The 16,461-nt window shown below is 33.4% G+C and overlaps 1 protein-coding gene across 1 annotated transcript in view; it reads right to left on the bottom strand.

Moving 5' to 3' along the window:
* Nucleotides 1-10: 10 nt before the first annotated feature.
* WASL (WASP like actin nucleation promoting factor) overlaps nucleotides 11-16,461 on the bottom strand; it is a 47,690-nt gene continuing 31,239 nt past the window's right edge. The window contains exons 4-9 of the mRNA XM_057549779.1: nucleotides 16,028-16,124; nucleotides 12,559-12,582; nucleotides 5,569-5,737; nucleotides 4,491-4,533; nucleotides 3,306-3,459; nucleotides 11-1,454 (exon numbers count right to left, since the gene is read on the bottom strand). Of these exons, the coding sequence (XP_057405762.1) occupies nucleotides 1,330-1,454; nucleotides 3,306-3,459; nucleotides 4,491-4,533; nucleotides 5,569-5,737; nucleotides 12,559-12,582; nucleotides 16,028-16,124 (612 nt within the window). The 3' untranslated portion in view covers nucleotides 11-1,329. The remainder of the gene's footprint in view (nucleotides 1,455-3,305; nucleotides 3,460-4,490; nucleotides 4,534-5,568; nucleotides 5,738-12,558; nucleotides 12,583-16,027; nucleotides 16,125-16,461) is intronic.

Genomic DNA, 16,461 nt, shown 5'->3' with positions numbered 1-16,461 from the left:
AGAGGAAAAGGACCCACTCTATTCTACTACAAAAGGTATTAGTCCATCAATTCCTGTGGTTTCACCAAGGACTCTGGAACCATAATCTTTTCTACGTACAATGATGTATCTCTTCAATAGAGAGATTTAAAGTTCTTTTGAACTGGGAATAAGCACATTTATTGGAATAATTTGGGATTCAGCTAATACCCATTCAAAGAGACAGTAAATTATTGTTCAGGCAAAGGGAGAGCCTTAATTGATAGTGAATAAATTATCAGCTGCACCAAGTTTGGGTACAGCACAAGTTCAGCATTTCTATTATCTGAAAAGTGAGTGGAAACATCTCTATATTTTCATGAGGAAAACATCTATTACCAACTTTCTATTTTTACAATCTGTATTATGCCTACATAAAAAAAGGAAAGTATGCAAAAGATATGCCATATCCCAAGGTAAAAATGTGAAAGAATTAAAACAGGAGGAGAGGAAAGACGGCACGTTAGGTTCATATGCACAAAAATGTCTGCTGAGATCACACACCACTGTGAGAAAGTCTGGCGGCCTACAGATTTTCAAAACTGAGTCACACAAACACCAGAATCAGAATGACAACGATAGTTCTTAGATATTTAATAAATACATAAAGTAAAAAGCATGACACAAAAGTTACAACAAATAAAACTGTTCTTACTATCAAAGCTTAGAAAAGAAGACAGACTGAGGCTTATGGAAAAAACCTCGTCTTGATGCCGCACGATAAAGAAAAGTTGATATACTTAACTTTCAGATATTATTTCAGATCAAATTAATATTAAGAGTAATTGGTAGATAACTCTAGATATTTATTTAGGGGAATTATAAGCAGAAATTGTAAAATAATATAAATATAACTAATATTTAAAAGAAATATAGTTTTATAGAATTCAGGAAACTGCTCTCATGCACTCTCATCAAGATTAAAGCAAACCAGGCAAGTATTATTCAACACAAATGTAAATTTATGGGAATACTAACAACTCTCTGAGTAGTCATTTATAACTGTGTGTTTGCTTATGTTTAGTCCTCCCCACTGCCCCAAATTAATGTAAAAATGTAAGTATATTTTATGTAGGTTATTGAAATAATGCCAAGTGTGAAAAGCAATCACTAAAAATAAGTATATTAAGTAATAATAAAAACAGTGGTGCTGTTAAGAGGTAATCCACAGAATTTCAAAAAAATTATCTAAATTACAGATGAAATATGAGCTCTGACTCATATAGAAATAAACTTCCTTTTTTACTTTAGCATCTGTGTAACATTAGTTACATAGCCCCAAACATTAGTTTGAAGAGAAGGCAGAAAACCTTACTGGATGTTAGATTTGGAGGCAGGATAAATGAGCTCTAGCTTCTTTGAAAATAAATACATGCATAATTTAGTACACTGGGCCAAATAACATCCCCCATACATACCACTCCATTGTGGTGGACCTAAGAACAGATTATTAGAAATTAATGGACTTCAAACAATTGCAAAGACAGACACACAAAAAGATACATTGGAAATCACAAGGTCTCCTACTTTTTACAAATTTGATTACATGATTTTACAAAATAAGTTTCAAGAGATTTGATTCAAGTTTTACAAAATATATTTTTATGACAACTTCATAAACTTCTCCATCTCTAATTTTTTTTCATACTTCTGAACACACTATATGTTTTGCCTAGAAAACATTTCCTTAATAAAAATCATTAATCTGTCTTTTTATTCTTCCTCTAAAAAAATGTACCTTCTGTAAAATCAATCTTGGTTGTCTAAAAGGTTCCACACTGGGAGTTAGATTCTTGAGTATATGAATCTTGAGTATAAGTTCCCAAAGCATGTTTTTTGTAATGTCTGTGAATTTTTTTGTTTTAGGTAATTTAATTGAGGAAAGACCTTACCTAATTTGATGTTTTAAAAGCAATTAGAATAAAAAGCAGTAATAATAAAGTTTAAAAAACAAACTCAATCAAGTTAATACAGACAACTCTCAGTTACAGATATTCAGGTGAGAGGGCAGCAGTATGGACTAATAAATGTCAAGAGTATTTATAAACTTATAAATTCAGAGAACTCAGAGAGACCCTGAGAATATTTTGGCATGAGGTGAAGGTGAGTGGTAACAGTGGAGAAAAAGAGAGTCAAGGAACAAACTAGGGGTCCTCAAGACCTTCCATCATCTGTATACTAACTGTAACTACAACTCATTCTGGCAGCATTAAAAAATGATAATGTTGCTGTGCCCCAGATGTTTTTATTAAAAATCCATAGAATTTGGAAATGTAATCTTTTCATGAAATAAGATAAATTAGCATCATACTAGTTTCAGTGGAACTAGCATTGTGTTTCCACAACAGTAATTATGACTATATACTTGTTTACATACCTGTTGTCACACCAGACTGTAAGATTTCTGAGGGCAGAAACCATACCTTTATATCTAAATATCCTGAGTAGAGACCACTGCTGACATAACAATGTTTACTGAATATATGAATGAGTGAATGAATGAACATCAGCAGTGAAAAAGATACAGGTAAGTCAAATACCTAATTGAAAATGAGTTAAATTCTTCAGAAGAATGCTATGATTAACTGGAGCTTTTGTTTTGCTACACTATCTATCATGAGTATGCAAAAACTAGGAAGAAGAAAAGTAACCCCAAATGAATAAGGTGGCAAAGAGATAACTGTCATATGAGAAAACTCAGAATTAACTGTATTTGCATTTTATTGTGATAATTATTAAGACATGACCAAAAAACAAGGTGATTTAAATAAAATATCAGATCTTAAAAGGTTGCAAGTTGTTTGTGCTCTCAGGTACCAAATGACAAATTTTATACTTTAGCCAAGAAAAAAAAAGGATTTCAAAATAAATAGATTTTTCATTATTTATATTCTGAAAATGCTTATTATACATTACAGAATTCATATTTAAATTACTACTTCTGAATTGTAATAAAAACAACATTGATAGTGGTCTCTAAGATTCAGTAAGTGAAATATTATGCAACTATTATTTTTTATTCTAAAACAAATAGCCAGAAGATTTTGTATGAATTTTCATTAATTTAATATAAGACTTTTTAATAATAAGAAAAGCCTTGACAAGTTTTTCAATTATACTGAAATAATGTAAAACACAGTACACTACGCCAAACTAGTTCTCCATAAATTTGAACATTCTGCTTAAGGAAGGTTCACATGAATGTATGTAGCTGTCGTCCATGAAACTGACTCAAAAGATTCAAAAGAAAAAATAGATCACAATGCCTGAATAGAAATAAAAGTTACCTTGCCTTCGTAGTTCATTTTTAACAGCTTCAACACCTCCTGTTTTTTCAATGAAGTCATATATAACTTTTGATGTTTCTCTGTCTTTAAGTTGTGCCTCTGAGATTCCACACAGATCAAAAAGATTCTTCAATTCTGGATCCAAATTATTCAGCTACAACAGACAAAATAACTGCTAACTATAAAACCTATGTCAAATTTTTTACAATAGCAAGTTGAAATATTATTCTCATATCTATGCCCTTTATGAAATTATTTTCTTTTATGTTTATAAATTTTTAATATAGTTAGATTATTTATATGCTAACTAAACTGTCTTACAAAAAACAGAAAAGATAAGAACAAAGAATACGTTTTATATTTTATTTCATCTCTTTGTTCCCTACCTTTAAAAAGAAGGCATCTCATTTAAATTTTTACTAATCCTTTCATGACTCAGACATCTATAATGCTCACCTACTATTCCACCTTGTCTGAAATAAGATTTAGGTATAATCACAAATAACCACAAAAAAAGTAAATCATTTGAAAATTTGAGGTCAAGGACCTCTTTATGACCCAAGCACCCTGGTACAGTGCCCAACACAAAAAGGCACTCAAAAACATTGTGGTGTTAACATTGTAGTTCTAACAAAAATAACCAAAATAATTTTTGACCCCAATCACAAATAATATTTCTTTCCAAAATAATTTTTCCAAACCCTGATTATCTGCCAAATGTTAAATATGTAACTTAGGTAACCAAGTTTCAACTATTTTGCTCACAATGCTATAAATTAATGAATAATGAAATTGCCAAAAAGAATAGTAGAATAAAAAGATCTAGATAATTTTAACAACTGGATATTCAGAATTTGATTATAGTACTTTCCAGTAATTTGGCATATATTCCCCTCGAATGATCACTTTGCAGAAATAATTTTCTTCTCTTGGCTTTCAAAGCATAGAGTTTTTACATTATAGTAGATAAAGCCAAGGAGTTAAAAAAAACTTTCTCTTTAGAGACAGCCATCAATGATAGAACAATCTATGATTTAAAACCTCAGTGGAATATGAACATAAATACAAGCACATTCCAATAAACACTAGAGTTACCAAAAATGAAAAGAATAAAAGTCTAAAGATGGGCCATGACGTTCCCACATATTTAGAATAATAATGTTTATGGCTTGAAAAGACACTTACATCAAAGCCAGTATTCGGATCCCAACCAACATGTCCAATGTGCCTAAAGCAGTAGATAGAAAAATATAGAAAAATAAAATGCATAAATGGCATTAAAAATCTAATATATACGAAATCCAATCCACTCAGTGAATTTTTGGCCTGAACTAATAGTTCTCATAGACATAACCATATTGAGGGAAAAACTGTACAAGCAGTCAAGGAACCAGGATTCTAGCCCAGGCTCTGCTACTAATTGAGCCTTAACATTTTTGCACAATCTTTCTGAGTATCCATTTCCTTAACTGACAAACTAGCATAAGAACACAAGCATTATATGTATGAGAGGACAGGAGTTTTGTAATGAAGTAATGAAATAATGGGTAAGAGAATGCTTGAAATATGTCAAATAAATACCAAAGGTTTGATGCCTACTATAGACTGAGAGTGTCTTCCGAAAATTCCTATCTTGAGACCTAATCCCCAGTGTGATAGTTCTTGGAGATGAGGATTTGGGGAGGTCATGAGAGTGGATTCCTCAGGAATGGGATTGGTGCCCTTAAGAAAGAGGCCCTGGAGAGCTCTCTCGCCCCCTTCCAACATGTGAGGACACAGTGAGAAGATGGCTGTCTATGAACCAAGAAGTGGGACCTCACAAGACACCGAATCTTGCCTTCCTCTTCCTTTCTCACAGCCTCCAGAACTGTGAGAAATAAATTTCTGTTGTTTATAAGCTACCCGGTCTATAGTATTCTGTTAGCAGCCCAAACAGATTAGGACAATGCTTTTAGGCAATTTCCAAATATAATTTATAGGGAAAAGTGAGATTTCATTTTCATGTCCAACAATTAGTTGAAAAAACAACTCTAATTTTTCTTTTCTCATGGCTGGAAAAGTAAATAAACTAAGATTAATAAAACGTCTATTGAGCAATAGCCTTTAAAAAATTCCAACAAAATTTATAGCTAAAAAGGTATGCAAGTGATAAATATAAGGGTTCTCACAAAAAGCAAACCAAACTTTCTAACAATTTAAAAAATCAAGAGCAGAAATGAGCAAATCAAAAGTAAAGATAAGAATAATAAAAGAACTGTCTTACTGGAAATTGCTTGGTGTTCCAATATCTGCCTTAGTTAATCTCTTCTTTTTAGCTTTTCCTTTTTTCTTTTCTTTGGTATGGGAGATGTTGTTGACTTGTGGCCCATAAAATCTATTTGTTGTAATTTCTGGATTTTTTATGTCAACTGTTGCCATGGGTAGATTAGGACCTGCAAATAAAGTCAAAATAATATAAAAGGGATATAATTTAAGATAACAATTATTACAATCATAATTTATAATTTAAATATTTTTTTTCTGCGGTAGGACCACTTCATTACTATAAATTATTTAAATTTTAAACGTGCATGTTAATTTTTTATAAATAATTTCAAAAATTCCTACATTTCCAAAGTCTACAATAAATTCTTAAACAAATTAGCATAGATACATTATTTCAAAGCAAACTCTTTTTATAACATTAAATCTCATGAAGAATATAAATTTTCAACAAGAATTTAAATTCAATTGATCTGATCCATCAAATTTTGACTATAACAGCCTCACATCCAACACATTACTCATTGGTAAAGTGGCTTATATTACATAGGAAGAGTAAAAGAAGCATCTACTTTGTTTTAAATCTAGTAAAGAAGTCTAGTCTTCTTTATTTCAACTTTATTAGTCTATGACGAAGAAAACTTATACAAATATTACTACCATTTTTTTCCAAAACTGTCATACTTAAGTCTAGTAGTATTCTCCCCATTATTATACATACACTTTGGCTATCAGAAGTACAGAGCTCAAAAATTTAAAATAGAAAAATTCTCAAAACATTCCATCCTCCACAAGGATCAACAGTAAAAAGATCTCAGGCACCTTCAGGTATTATTAATAGCATCTTCAGGAATGACACTAAACATAGCACACAAAAATTTGTTTTATAATTCACAAAAGTATTTTGGTCTTAAAAGTATGAGAGTCTGAACGAAATATATTCATCTTAAAAATTCCTTAAAAAATTTAACCAAAGGGCAACACATGTTCCTTAGATATCCCATTTTAACATAGGATTCTCTGACATAACTTCCTATTAGACCAAATTCCTCTGAGATGATTATATTAATGATGACTTTTAAAATACTGTATAAAATATAATCACTACTGTGCAGAGAAACAGTCAACATAGCAGGCCTGAGACTGCTATCTTTAGAAAGCCCTGCTTTGCAAGGTTGGCCCTTAGCTGGCATCTAGGATCTAGGATTTCAAGAGGGTTCCCATTATCCCCTGATAAGATGGGCTCATTGTGTCTCAACTATTTGTGCTAACAGTGTGGTTTATGCTGAATACTTGCTTTCCCTCTAGGAGTCTAGAATCTTTGTATGTCCTAGACAGAAGATGCCCATGTGACTAGCCCTCAATAAACCCTAGGCACTGAGCTTTTCCTTTAGACAACATTTCATGTGTGTTGCAACAATTCATTGCTGGAGACATTAAGCATATCCCCTGTGACCAATGAGAGAATACTCTTAGAAGCTTGTGTGTAGTTTCCCCCAGACTTAACCCCATGTGTCTTTCCCTTTTGTTAATTTTTGTTTTATATCCTTTCACTGTAATAAATCTTTGCCATGAGTACCACTATGTGCTCAGTCCTGTGAGCCCTAATGAATCACCAGCTGGAGGGGTGGTCTGTGGAATCCCCAACACAAGCATAGAATGGCAGACAGAAATCCCAAGACATTACAGGCTAATGTATATTGAGTGATCACTAAATGCCAACTTGACTATAATTCTTCAATTATGCTGAAAACCTCAAATGCATCCTATTCATAAAAGTTGTCTGAAATAAAATATTTACCTATATGGGAAATTATATATAACTAATTTTCTCTCCCTCAACTCTACTGTTAAAGACGAAATAGAGTTAAAATAAAATTATAAATGCCATCTGCCACTTTATCAAACAATTTTGAAAGAGGTGCAAAATTCAGCTATTTTCCCTTAATATTCAAAGTCTAATTACGTAAGTATAATATGTAAATGTCTAAAGTTCTATTTATAATTTCACACAAAATTCCATGGGAAGTTGCTCATATTGGCAAGAAATAAAAATTCTTCTTGGAAAAAATGGAAGCTAGTGAACAATACGGATAAAACCTTTAAAAGCTGATTCAGTGTCAAGGAATAATCTGAAAATAACTGGATCAAAAGTTAAAGGTTAGTTAAGCAATATAGAAGGGTTATTAAATAGTAGATAAAGAACTGGATTTTCAAATTGGTTCAGATTCAAGATTTCAGAATTCACTGTAGTTTCACAAAATAAGGGACTTATTAAAAATATCCAGAATTTGAGCGTTAGAGGGTTGAATTGGGGTGATACTAATATCTTCATTGACTTAATCTAGTGTTATGTTTTCACTTCTCATTCTTCCCTTTCTGCTTTCTCTCTTCTTATAGTTTATCATTACCAATCATCATCAGCAACACCGTCCAAATAAAGATGTTGCAAATTATTACTCTCTTATCTTTACACTTAATAACATTTAAGAACTTCCTTAAGAGAGATTTAGGTAAGTCAGAGTTAGGCACTCTCTTTATACATGTCATCCTTCCTGAAATAGGTGTCCAAACAGTAATAATGAAGGAACAACCAGATTCACCATTAAAAAATAACAAAAAATTTGGGAATTCCCTGGCGGTGCAGTGGTTAGGACTCTACGCTTCCACTGCAGGGGGCCCGGGTTCGATCCCTGGTCAGGGAACTAAGATCCCTCGAGCCATGTGGAATGCCAAAAAAATGAAAACAAAAATTTTAAAATTATAATAGTTTTTAGGAAAAAAACAAAAATAAAAACCTTTTGATGCTACTTCAGTTTACATAAAAGTAACCAATTATACTATGGATGTCCTAAATGGTATAAAGTTGGTAAGGTTAATAGTTTAATAGTTTAAATTATCCAAACCAGTAAATTCTTTTCTGGGAAACAAAAAAGTTAAGGTTCTTATAAGCCTGATTTATAACTCACTAGAGAAAATAACTCAGCCATCTCTGAAGAAAGCTCAAGGATGAAGAGGACAGAAATAAAATATAAGTGATATGCAGAATGAATACCAAAGCTTCCCCTCCTCTCTCTACCCAAAAATCAGGTGTGGCTATATTGTTATGCATCCACCAAGCAGTTCATAAAGCTGTGGCATTAGCTCCTTAGTGTCATTACACCTGAACTTCATTAGTACTGGTTAAAACATTATTTAATTAAGTCTACATAGAAAAATCGATTATAGAGATGTATAGAAAATTGATATTAGCTGGGAAATTGAGAGCTTTTCTAAATCTTTCATTTTACAGATAAAAACTAAGGACAAGAAGAGTCAGGTGACCTGTCTAAAGTCACACAACTAGTGACAAAGGGAAAGGTGGACTCTGATATCTCGGTTCCTACTCCACTACTCTTTCTATTAACTATTATAACTTTGTTCACAAAAGTTAAATGACAAGGTGATTGATAATGCTAACTTTACAAATGCTATATTTTATTTTTTACCAATTTACCAGTTCTCTTAGTCTGCAGTCCAACAGTTCATCATTCAAGAAATACTTATGAATAACTTTCAAAATTTAGAAAAAAGGCCTTTTACACACTTAAGAGATTAGGTATTTGGATATTTCTGTTGACAAGAGTCATTTACTTTACAGTTTGAAGATGTTAGGAAATAAATTTAAAATAATGTTCTAAAGCCCAATTAAATATTTGTTTCAAAAGTGACAGACCAAAAAAGTGATAAGTTGTATAAGGCACAGAGTCATTTTTTAATAAAGTTTATGAAAGATATGGTAACGGAAATACTCAAATCATTTCTAGTTAAGTTTAATTATTCCATTTCTGAAATTACACTCATCCTAAGAACATGTACTAAGTAAACAGATAATAAAGGGGACTGTTTCTCTTCTTTTTCAAAAAGCAGTCTAATGACAAATTACCTTCTTCTTAAGGACAACTGTCAGAGAAAAGATTTTTTAATATTCTCACTGAACAGCATTTCTAGTTAATTTTAAAACTAAAAGAACAAACTAAAGTCTTCCCCTTAATTACATAAAAAGCAGAGAGCTCTCACCAAGGTAAAATAGTTGAGAAATAGCGGGCCTAGAGGCCTCTAAATGTCAAGCAGTCATGAAGCTGAGAACAAATCATTGGAAAGCATCTAAGCTAAAAGGTGAGACTGACCAATAAAGAAAAAAAAGAAAAATATATGGATTAGGAGTTAATGAGGAAGACACTGAATTGTATTTCAGGAATGTATGTTACTTCTACATAAAGTGTCTTTTTAATAGTTACAATTTGAAAAGGTTTGCTAAACGGATCTTCTAAATGAGGATCTGGGACAAAGCTCCTGCATGGACACTGCTAGGCAGTTAAGGTGCCCACTGCCACCTAGTGGCAGTGCAGCAAATGCAAAAAAGTAATATGCCACCTGCAAAATAGTGGTCTCCACACCATGAGGAGAGCAAGGCAACCGACAGCACAGCAGGAGAAAATATTAAAACTTCTATTAATAATTATTTTATGTATATTTTAAAAATAAATAAGTATGCAAATATTGTCAAGACATGCTGTATAATTTCACATTTTAACAATGCCATTTTTTTAAACTCTCCTTTTATTTAATGAAAAAAAGTTTGGGACCACTGTATCAAAGGTTTAAAACTTTAGATCTAAAGATTTAAAACCAAGAACAAACTCAGAGAAAGAAACTGCATTTAATTATGAGTATCTCTCTTACTATGGGTAATAAAATCATAAGACACCATTGTCACAAAAAGAATATCCAGATTCTATCTATTATGGATTAGGTGCCTTTTCAAAAATATATTTTATATGTATTGAAAAGATTAAATTTTAAAAAAATTATGAAGTACTTACATCCTTAACTTTAATTATATTATTTGTACAACATCTACACTTTAAAATCTCAGGCTACTTTCCCCAAAGATGCTACCACTAGGAAGCCTTCTGCACTGGTATTTAATATATGCTCACAGAATGCCAAATAGTTTAATAAATTGAAAAAGACATTAAAAGGGCTTCCCTGGTGGCGCAGTGGTTGAGAATCTGCCTGCCAACGCAGGGGACACGGGTTCGAGCCCTGGTCTGGGAGGATCCCACATGCCACGGAGCAACTGGGCCCGTGAGCCACAACTACTGAGCCTGTGCGTCTGGAGCCTGTGCTCCACAAGAGAGGCCGCGATAGTGAGAGGCCCGCGCACCGCGATGAAGACTGGCCCCCGCTCGCCGCAACTAGAGAAAGCCCTCGCACAGAAACGAAGACCCAACACAGCCATAAATAAATAAATAAATAAATAAATAAATAAATAAATAAATAAAGTTAAAAAAAAAAACTAAGCTAGTTTTATAAAAAAAAAAAGACATTAAAATATTGAGCACACAACAAGGGGAAAAAATTCTAACACCACATTAAAGGTTCACAGATGAAGGACTTCTGGCTCAGCTGCTTCTGCTTCCTTTGTTTCTGTGACATACTAGCTGCATACCTCAAGGCATGTTACTTACTCTCTCCAGGTCTCAGTTTCTCCTTCAAAATCATCTTGACACAGCACAGTGGTTAAGGGGACAGGCTCCTGAGTTAGAACACTGGAGACTGAATCTTGCTCCACTTTCCTAGTTTTGTGACCCTGAGCAAGTTACCTATTTGTGCCTGTTTACTCATCTGAAGTAGGGGTAATAGCAGCTACTTCATATGGTTTCTGGACAGTGCCTGGCAGGTAGTAAATGATCATTAAATACTAGCTGCTATTATTATCACTGTCACTGTCTTCATCATGATAACTGTACTGATTAAGCACCATGCTAAACACTTGGATTACTTCATTTATCTCCAAGCAGCCCTATAACGTAAGTATTAAAAATTTCCATTTAAAAGAGAAAGTCAAAGTATACAACACTTGGCACATGATAAGCACTACTGAAGGTATAGTTAGATTTTTTTAAAATTATACTAAAGTAAGTAAACCAAAATTTAATACAGCAATATTTGGTTCATGTTTTTGTATCAGGAAAACAAATTTAAGGACAAAATCAGAAGGCAATATATTGGTTTAAAAGAAAAAATACCCAACAACCACTAACAGTTGTCATATATTAAGGACTCTATACTATATTAAGTGTTTCCCTGAATAATCATTCTAAATTCTGATGAGAGAATTTGAGATGCCTTTAAAAAGCAGCAGCTATATTCCCGATTATAACAAAGGCTCCTGAGCAATGGTTCTTTACTATCATAGGGTCAGGGGTCCCATTTCAACCTGATGAAATCCATGGATCCTCTTTCCCCAGAGAAAAGAACATATATACTTATAATAATGGGCACAAAGTTTCAGCGAGGGTTTATGGGGCCCAGGATGAGACTCTATGCCCTAGAGATCTGGGACCTTGGTATTCTGCTTTTATTCTCTGCTATAAATATATATATTTTAAATAAATGAATCCACATTACTTCAAGTATTCATTAGCAAATTAAAGAGAATTATGTACAGCTACTATGTGTTCTAAACACACCAGCACAGTAAGCACAGCTACTATTTGTTTAAACACACCAGAATAGTTAAGTGTTCATTCTGAAAGGGGCTAGTTTTATATTCCCAGTGTGAAATAATCCTTTGAAATAAGAAAAAAAAAAGACTAACATGAAAGTAGGAAATGAACAAATATGTTAGATAAAATTTACCACTTTTAAGGAAGACATTAAGACCAGGTTGTACAATTTCTAAACTTAAACAACTGTGAATAAGGAATTAAGATATAAGTAATAGTGATATTCACCCTATATAGTCTTCCCTCATCCTAGAAAAAAGCCAAAGAACAGTACATTTCTAAGTCCCATCTGTTATTTATTTTAAAATAAGAACACAATAAACTACAGTATTTAATCGTAGATATTAAATACTAGGTATTAATGTATGATACATGTTTCCACAAGGATTAAATTATAATCTAAAATCTTTTTGATCAATAATTATCAAAGAGCTTACCGTTTGGGGGGTCTCGTCTTTTCTCTGTTAGGAAATAAATTAAAGGAATATTATTAGACATATGCAATACAAAAATCAACATAAAAAAATCAACTCATCTAAACTGTCTTATTCCTACGTCCATATATAAGTGGTTAACAAGTTTCTCCGAGGAACTGACATCTGAGCAGACATTTGAATAAAGCAAGAAAGGGAACAACATATTGAAAGGCCCTCAGGAGGGAATAGCATGAAGGAACACCATAATACCGGACTGCAGTGAGCCAAAGGAAGAGTGGAAGGAGAGAAGTCAGAAGGAGAACCAGGGAACTGGAGCGTGTAGGGTCCCACAGGTCATGGGTTAAGGAATATAGATTGTGTTCTATATATGATAGGAAGCTCTTATAGGTTTTTGGATAGGGGAAGTGACATGATCCAATCTATGTTTTTAAAAGTTGTGCCTCGTTACTACGCGGGAAAGAGCTACTAGGGGGCATACAGTGACAGCAGGGAGATGAGTGAGAGCTAGGGTAGTCCAGATGACAGACAATGGTAGCTTGGATTAGGGTGGTAGCAACAGAAGTGGTGAGAAACAGATCCAGGACTTGTTTTTGAAGACAGAGAAAATGGGACTCACTGATAGGGTTTACGAAGAACCACTGTGAGCCAGACTGACAAGGCGGAGCCAATGCCTTTTACTGGGATGGGGAAGGCTAGGAGAGGAGTAGGAGCAGGTCTAACTGGGGCTTGGGGAACATGGATCAAGTGTTCTGCTCACACATACTAGGTCTGAAGGCTATTCTGACACCCAACTGGAGCACACAAGTCTGAAAGTCAGGGGCGAGGTCAACAGGATAGATAAAACTTTGGGAGTCAGCAGTATATAGACAGTGTTCAAAGCTATGGGACTGAATGAAAGCATAAAGATAATGAAAACACCTAGAGATGCCTGAGCTATGGGGCAGACCAAAATAATACTTAGAAGCTGTAGCCAATTAAGTAGGAGTAATACCAGGAGAACTTCTATTCACCCTTTGCATTCATACTCTTACATACCAGGTTTGACACAATTTTGGTTTCAAGAAAGCTCAAAACTGGTTGAAGAATTTTCAACAAATATAATTTCCACAGATTTTTCTAATACAAAATTTTCCAAAATTATAAGACAAATACCCATAAATAATATAATAAAATATTTAGTTTATAAACAGCCACAATCCTAAAATTAATAGGATTTAATTGAGGGACAAGTTGAAAATCCTGGCAATGGGAAATATAAATGTATTACTCCATCTGGTGGTCTGATGAAGTAATTTTCTGAAACATTTGATGTAAGCACGCCCTATCTAATGTCAATGAATGTCAAATCTCCAATTTCCAAGGTGATGTTACCTCTGCATCCACAGAGGAAATACTTCTTAAATTGGCGGTGACACAAATATGGAAATATGCTGAGATAATGTAAAGTTCAGAGTATAAGTTCTAAAAAGCAATTACTTAGAAACATGGCACTATCCTGGCTTGAGAGCCATTCTTATGAAAAAAAGAGGTTTGGTTGAACTAAGAAGAATGCGAGTTAATGGTGTGATGTATTTGCTAGAAACATTAGCAGAACAGTGTTTAATCATATTAGGGGACGTTTTTAGTATCACAGTACTAGTCATACTACTGTTGGATTACTGTGTTCAAATCTGGACATCATATTTGAGCTGGACCATTTTCTCAAATCTGGATCATTTGAAGAAGACATAAAAATGTACAGGGCATTCAGAGCACAGTATATAGTGCTCTGAATACAACAGTATGATGAGTCTGTAAGTTATACGGTATGATGAGTCTATAAATCATATCATGTGAGGAATAAGAAACTGGAACTGGTTAAGCTAAAGAAATGTAGGCCTAAGGAGGGCATGGTAGATGGCTTCCAACATTAAATGGCTAATGGAAGGAAAAGAAAACACTAATTCTTTGTTGCTCCAAAAGTTGGACCCCATGCATCTAAGTTAAAGAGAGGCAAGGTTGCAGGTTGACTTAGCATGAAGGGGCTACCCAACAATGAATCAGCTGTCTCCCGTATGTTGTGATCTTTCTGCTTCTGAAAACACTACGCCTAAAAGCTTAGGAATTGTATAAAACAGAATTCCCATACCAGTTAAAAGACACCTTCAAGTGACCTACCTATTTCAAAAGTCAATTATTCTATATTTTAAGAAGTATTTTTTACTCTTTTTTTTTTAATTGAAAATGTCACACAGTTTGACTAAAAGAAGTCCCAGGGAGCCCCTGGCCTGGCACCACAACATGTCATTGAAATAAGAACTGAACCGTGAATTATTCCACAGAATCAAATTCTTCCACAGCATGGAATCAAGTGGTAAACACCCTTGGCCCCAAAAAGAAGTAACAAAAAACAATAGGCTCCTAATAATTCTCTTACTCACTCATTACAAGGGGGATATATAAGATGGCAGTAAGTGAGGCAACAACTTAGTTCATTTTATTTTCATTTTTACATTACCTTCCTCTCGGAAACCCATTAAAATAACAATAAACATATATGAAATGTAACACATATGTTTACATTTCTGTTTTCAGGATCCAGTGCCTTCCTTTTTCATGACTTATTCCCTCCTATTGGTAAAGCACATCCTTGAATACAGTGATTTTCAGACTGGGGTAACATGTATACTTGGATGTACAGACTTTTCAAGGAATATATGGGCATGGTTAGTTTTAAGGGGATTTATTTGCTGATCTCAACTCCCATATGTTATTTCTGCTAAAAGTGATCTGCTTAAGAAGATGATTTTGGAGAAGTTCACCTTTCCTAATCACCCTTCTCTCACGTTGCAACAGAAAGGCCTGGTATGTGACAGCTGTCAAATAGTTCTACATCAATGAATTTAAAGCTTTACACTATCCTGCATCATTCTCTAATTGTCTTATATGTATTAAAGTCTCATGCATTAAACTAAGTTCCTTATGATTTTACAATATACAACATTAGGGACAAAATAGAGACAAGGCAATGTTTACAGATCTTGTTTGCAACTTTGCTTATTTGCTTCTAGGCTTGCCTAAAGTATTTGTTCACAAACTATAAAACATTTTTGTAAATGTAAATTACAAATAATGTCATAAAAATGCAAATTTAAGAGTCAGTATATATAAAATGTTATCAACAGAACAGGTTATTGGAATGAGTTCTTTAATAAATCTGAAAAAAATCAGCTCTCAATAAAAATAGTATTTCTTGTAAGGTAAGGATTAGCAACCTGTTTTTTGTAAAGGGCCAGATATGCATCACATAGTCTTTGTCATAATTAGACAACTGTGTTGTAGAAAAAAAGCAGCCAAAGACAATATGTAAACCAACAAGCATAGCTGTTTTTCAATAAAACTTTATTTACAAAAACAGATGGCAGGCCAGATCTGCCCCATGAGCCATAGCCAGCTCCTGTTTAAAGGAATTTTTTAAAAAAAAGTTTACCAGATTTCCTTTGTCGCCGACCCAACAAGTCTGTAACTGCTTTTCGAAATTTTTTTGCTTCTTCTTCATTGGCAAAATTAAGGGCAACTTGACAGGTCTGAAATATTTTCATCAAAAAAGGTAAACAACAAAAACCACAAATTTAGCTTTACTTAACAAAAAAATTAATAACCAATAGAAGTACACTCTGAAGAAGAAAAGCTTCACTTTATTAGCAGACAAGAACTTACTTTATGACCTGAATAACTTAAGAAGGCAAAAAGCATAGAGAAGGTAGAGTAAAAGAGTACTATTAGAGAGGTTACCTATCACAGTAGATACTCAAATGTTAAACTGAATACTTCATTTTCAATTAAAAAAAACGAAATAGTAAATAGAATTTGATCCTTCAAAAGAGCTCTATAAACATTTGGATTTGAAAAGGCAAACACTGG

Source organism: Balaenoptera acutorostrata, chromosome 7 (assembly GCF_949987535.1).
Source record: "Balaenoptera acutorostrata chromosome 7, mBalAcu1.1, whole genome shotgun sequence".
NCBI classification, from domain to species: Eukaryota; Metazoa; Chordata; class Mammalia; order Artiodactyla; family Balaenopteridae; genus Balaenoptera; species Balaenoptera acutorostrata.
This window is presented reverse-complemented; position numbering and strand designations above follow the sequence as displayed.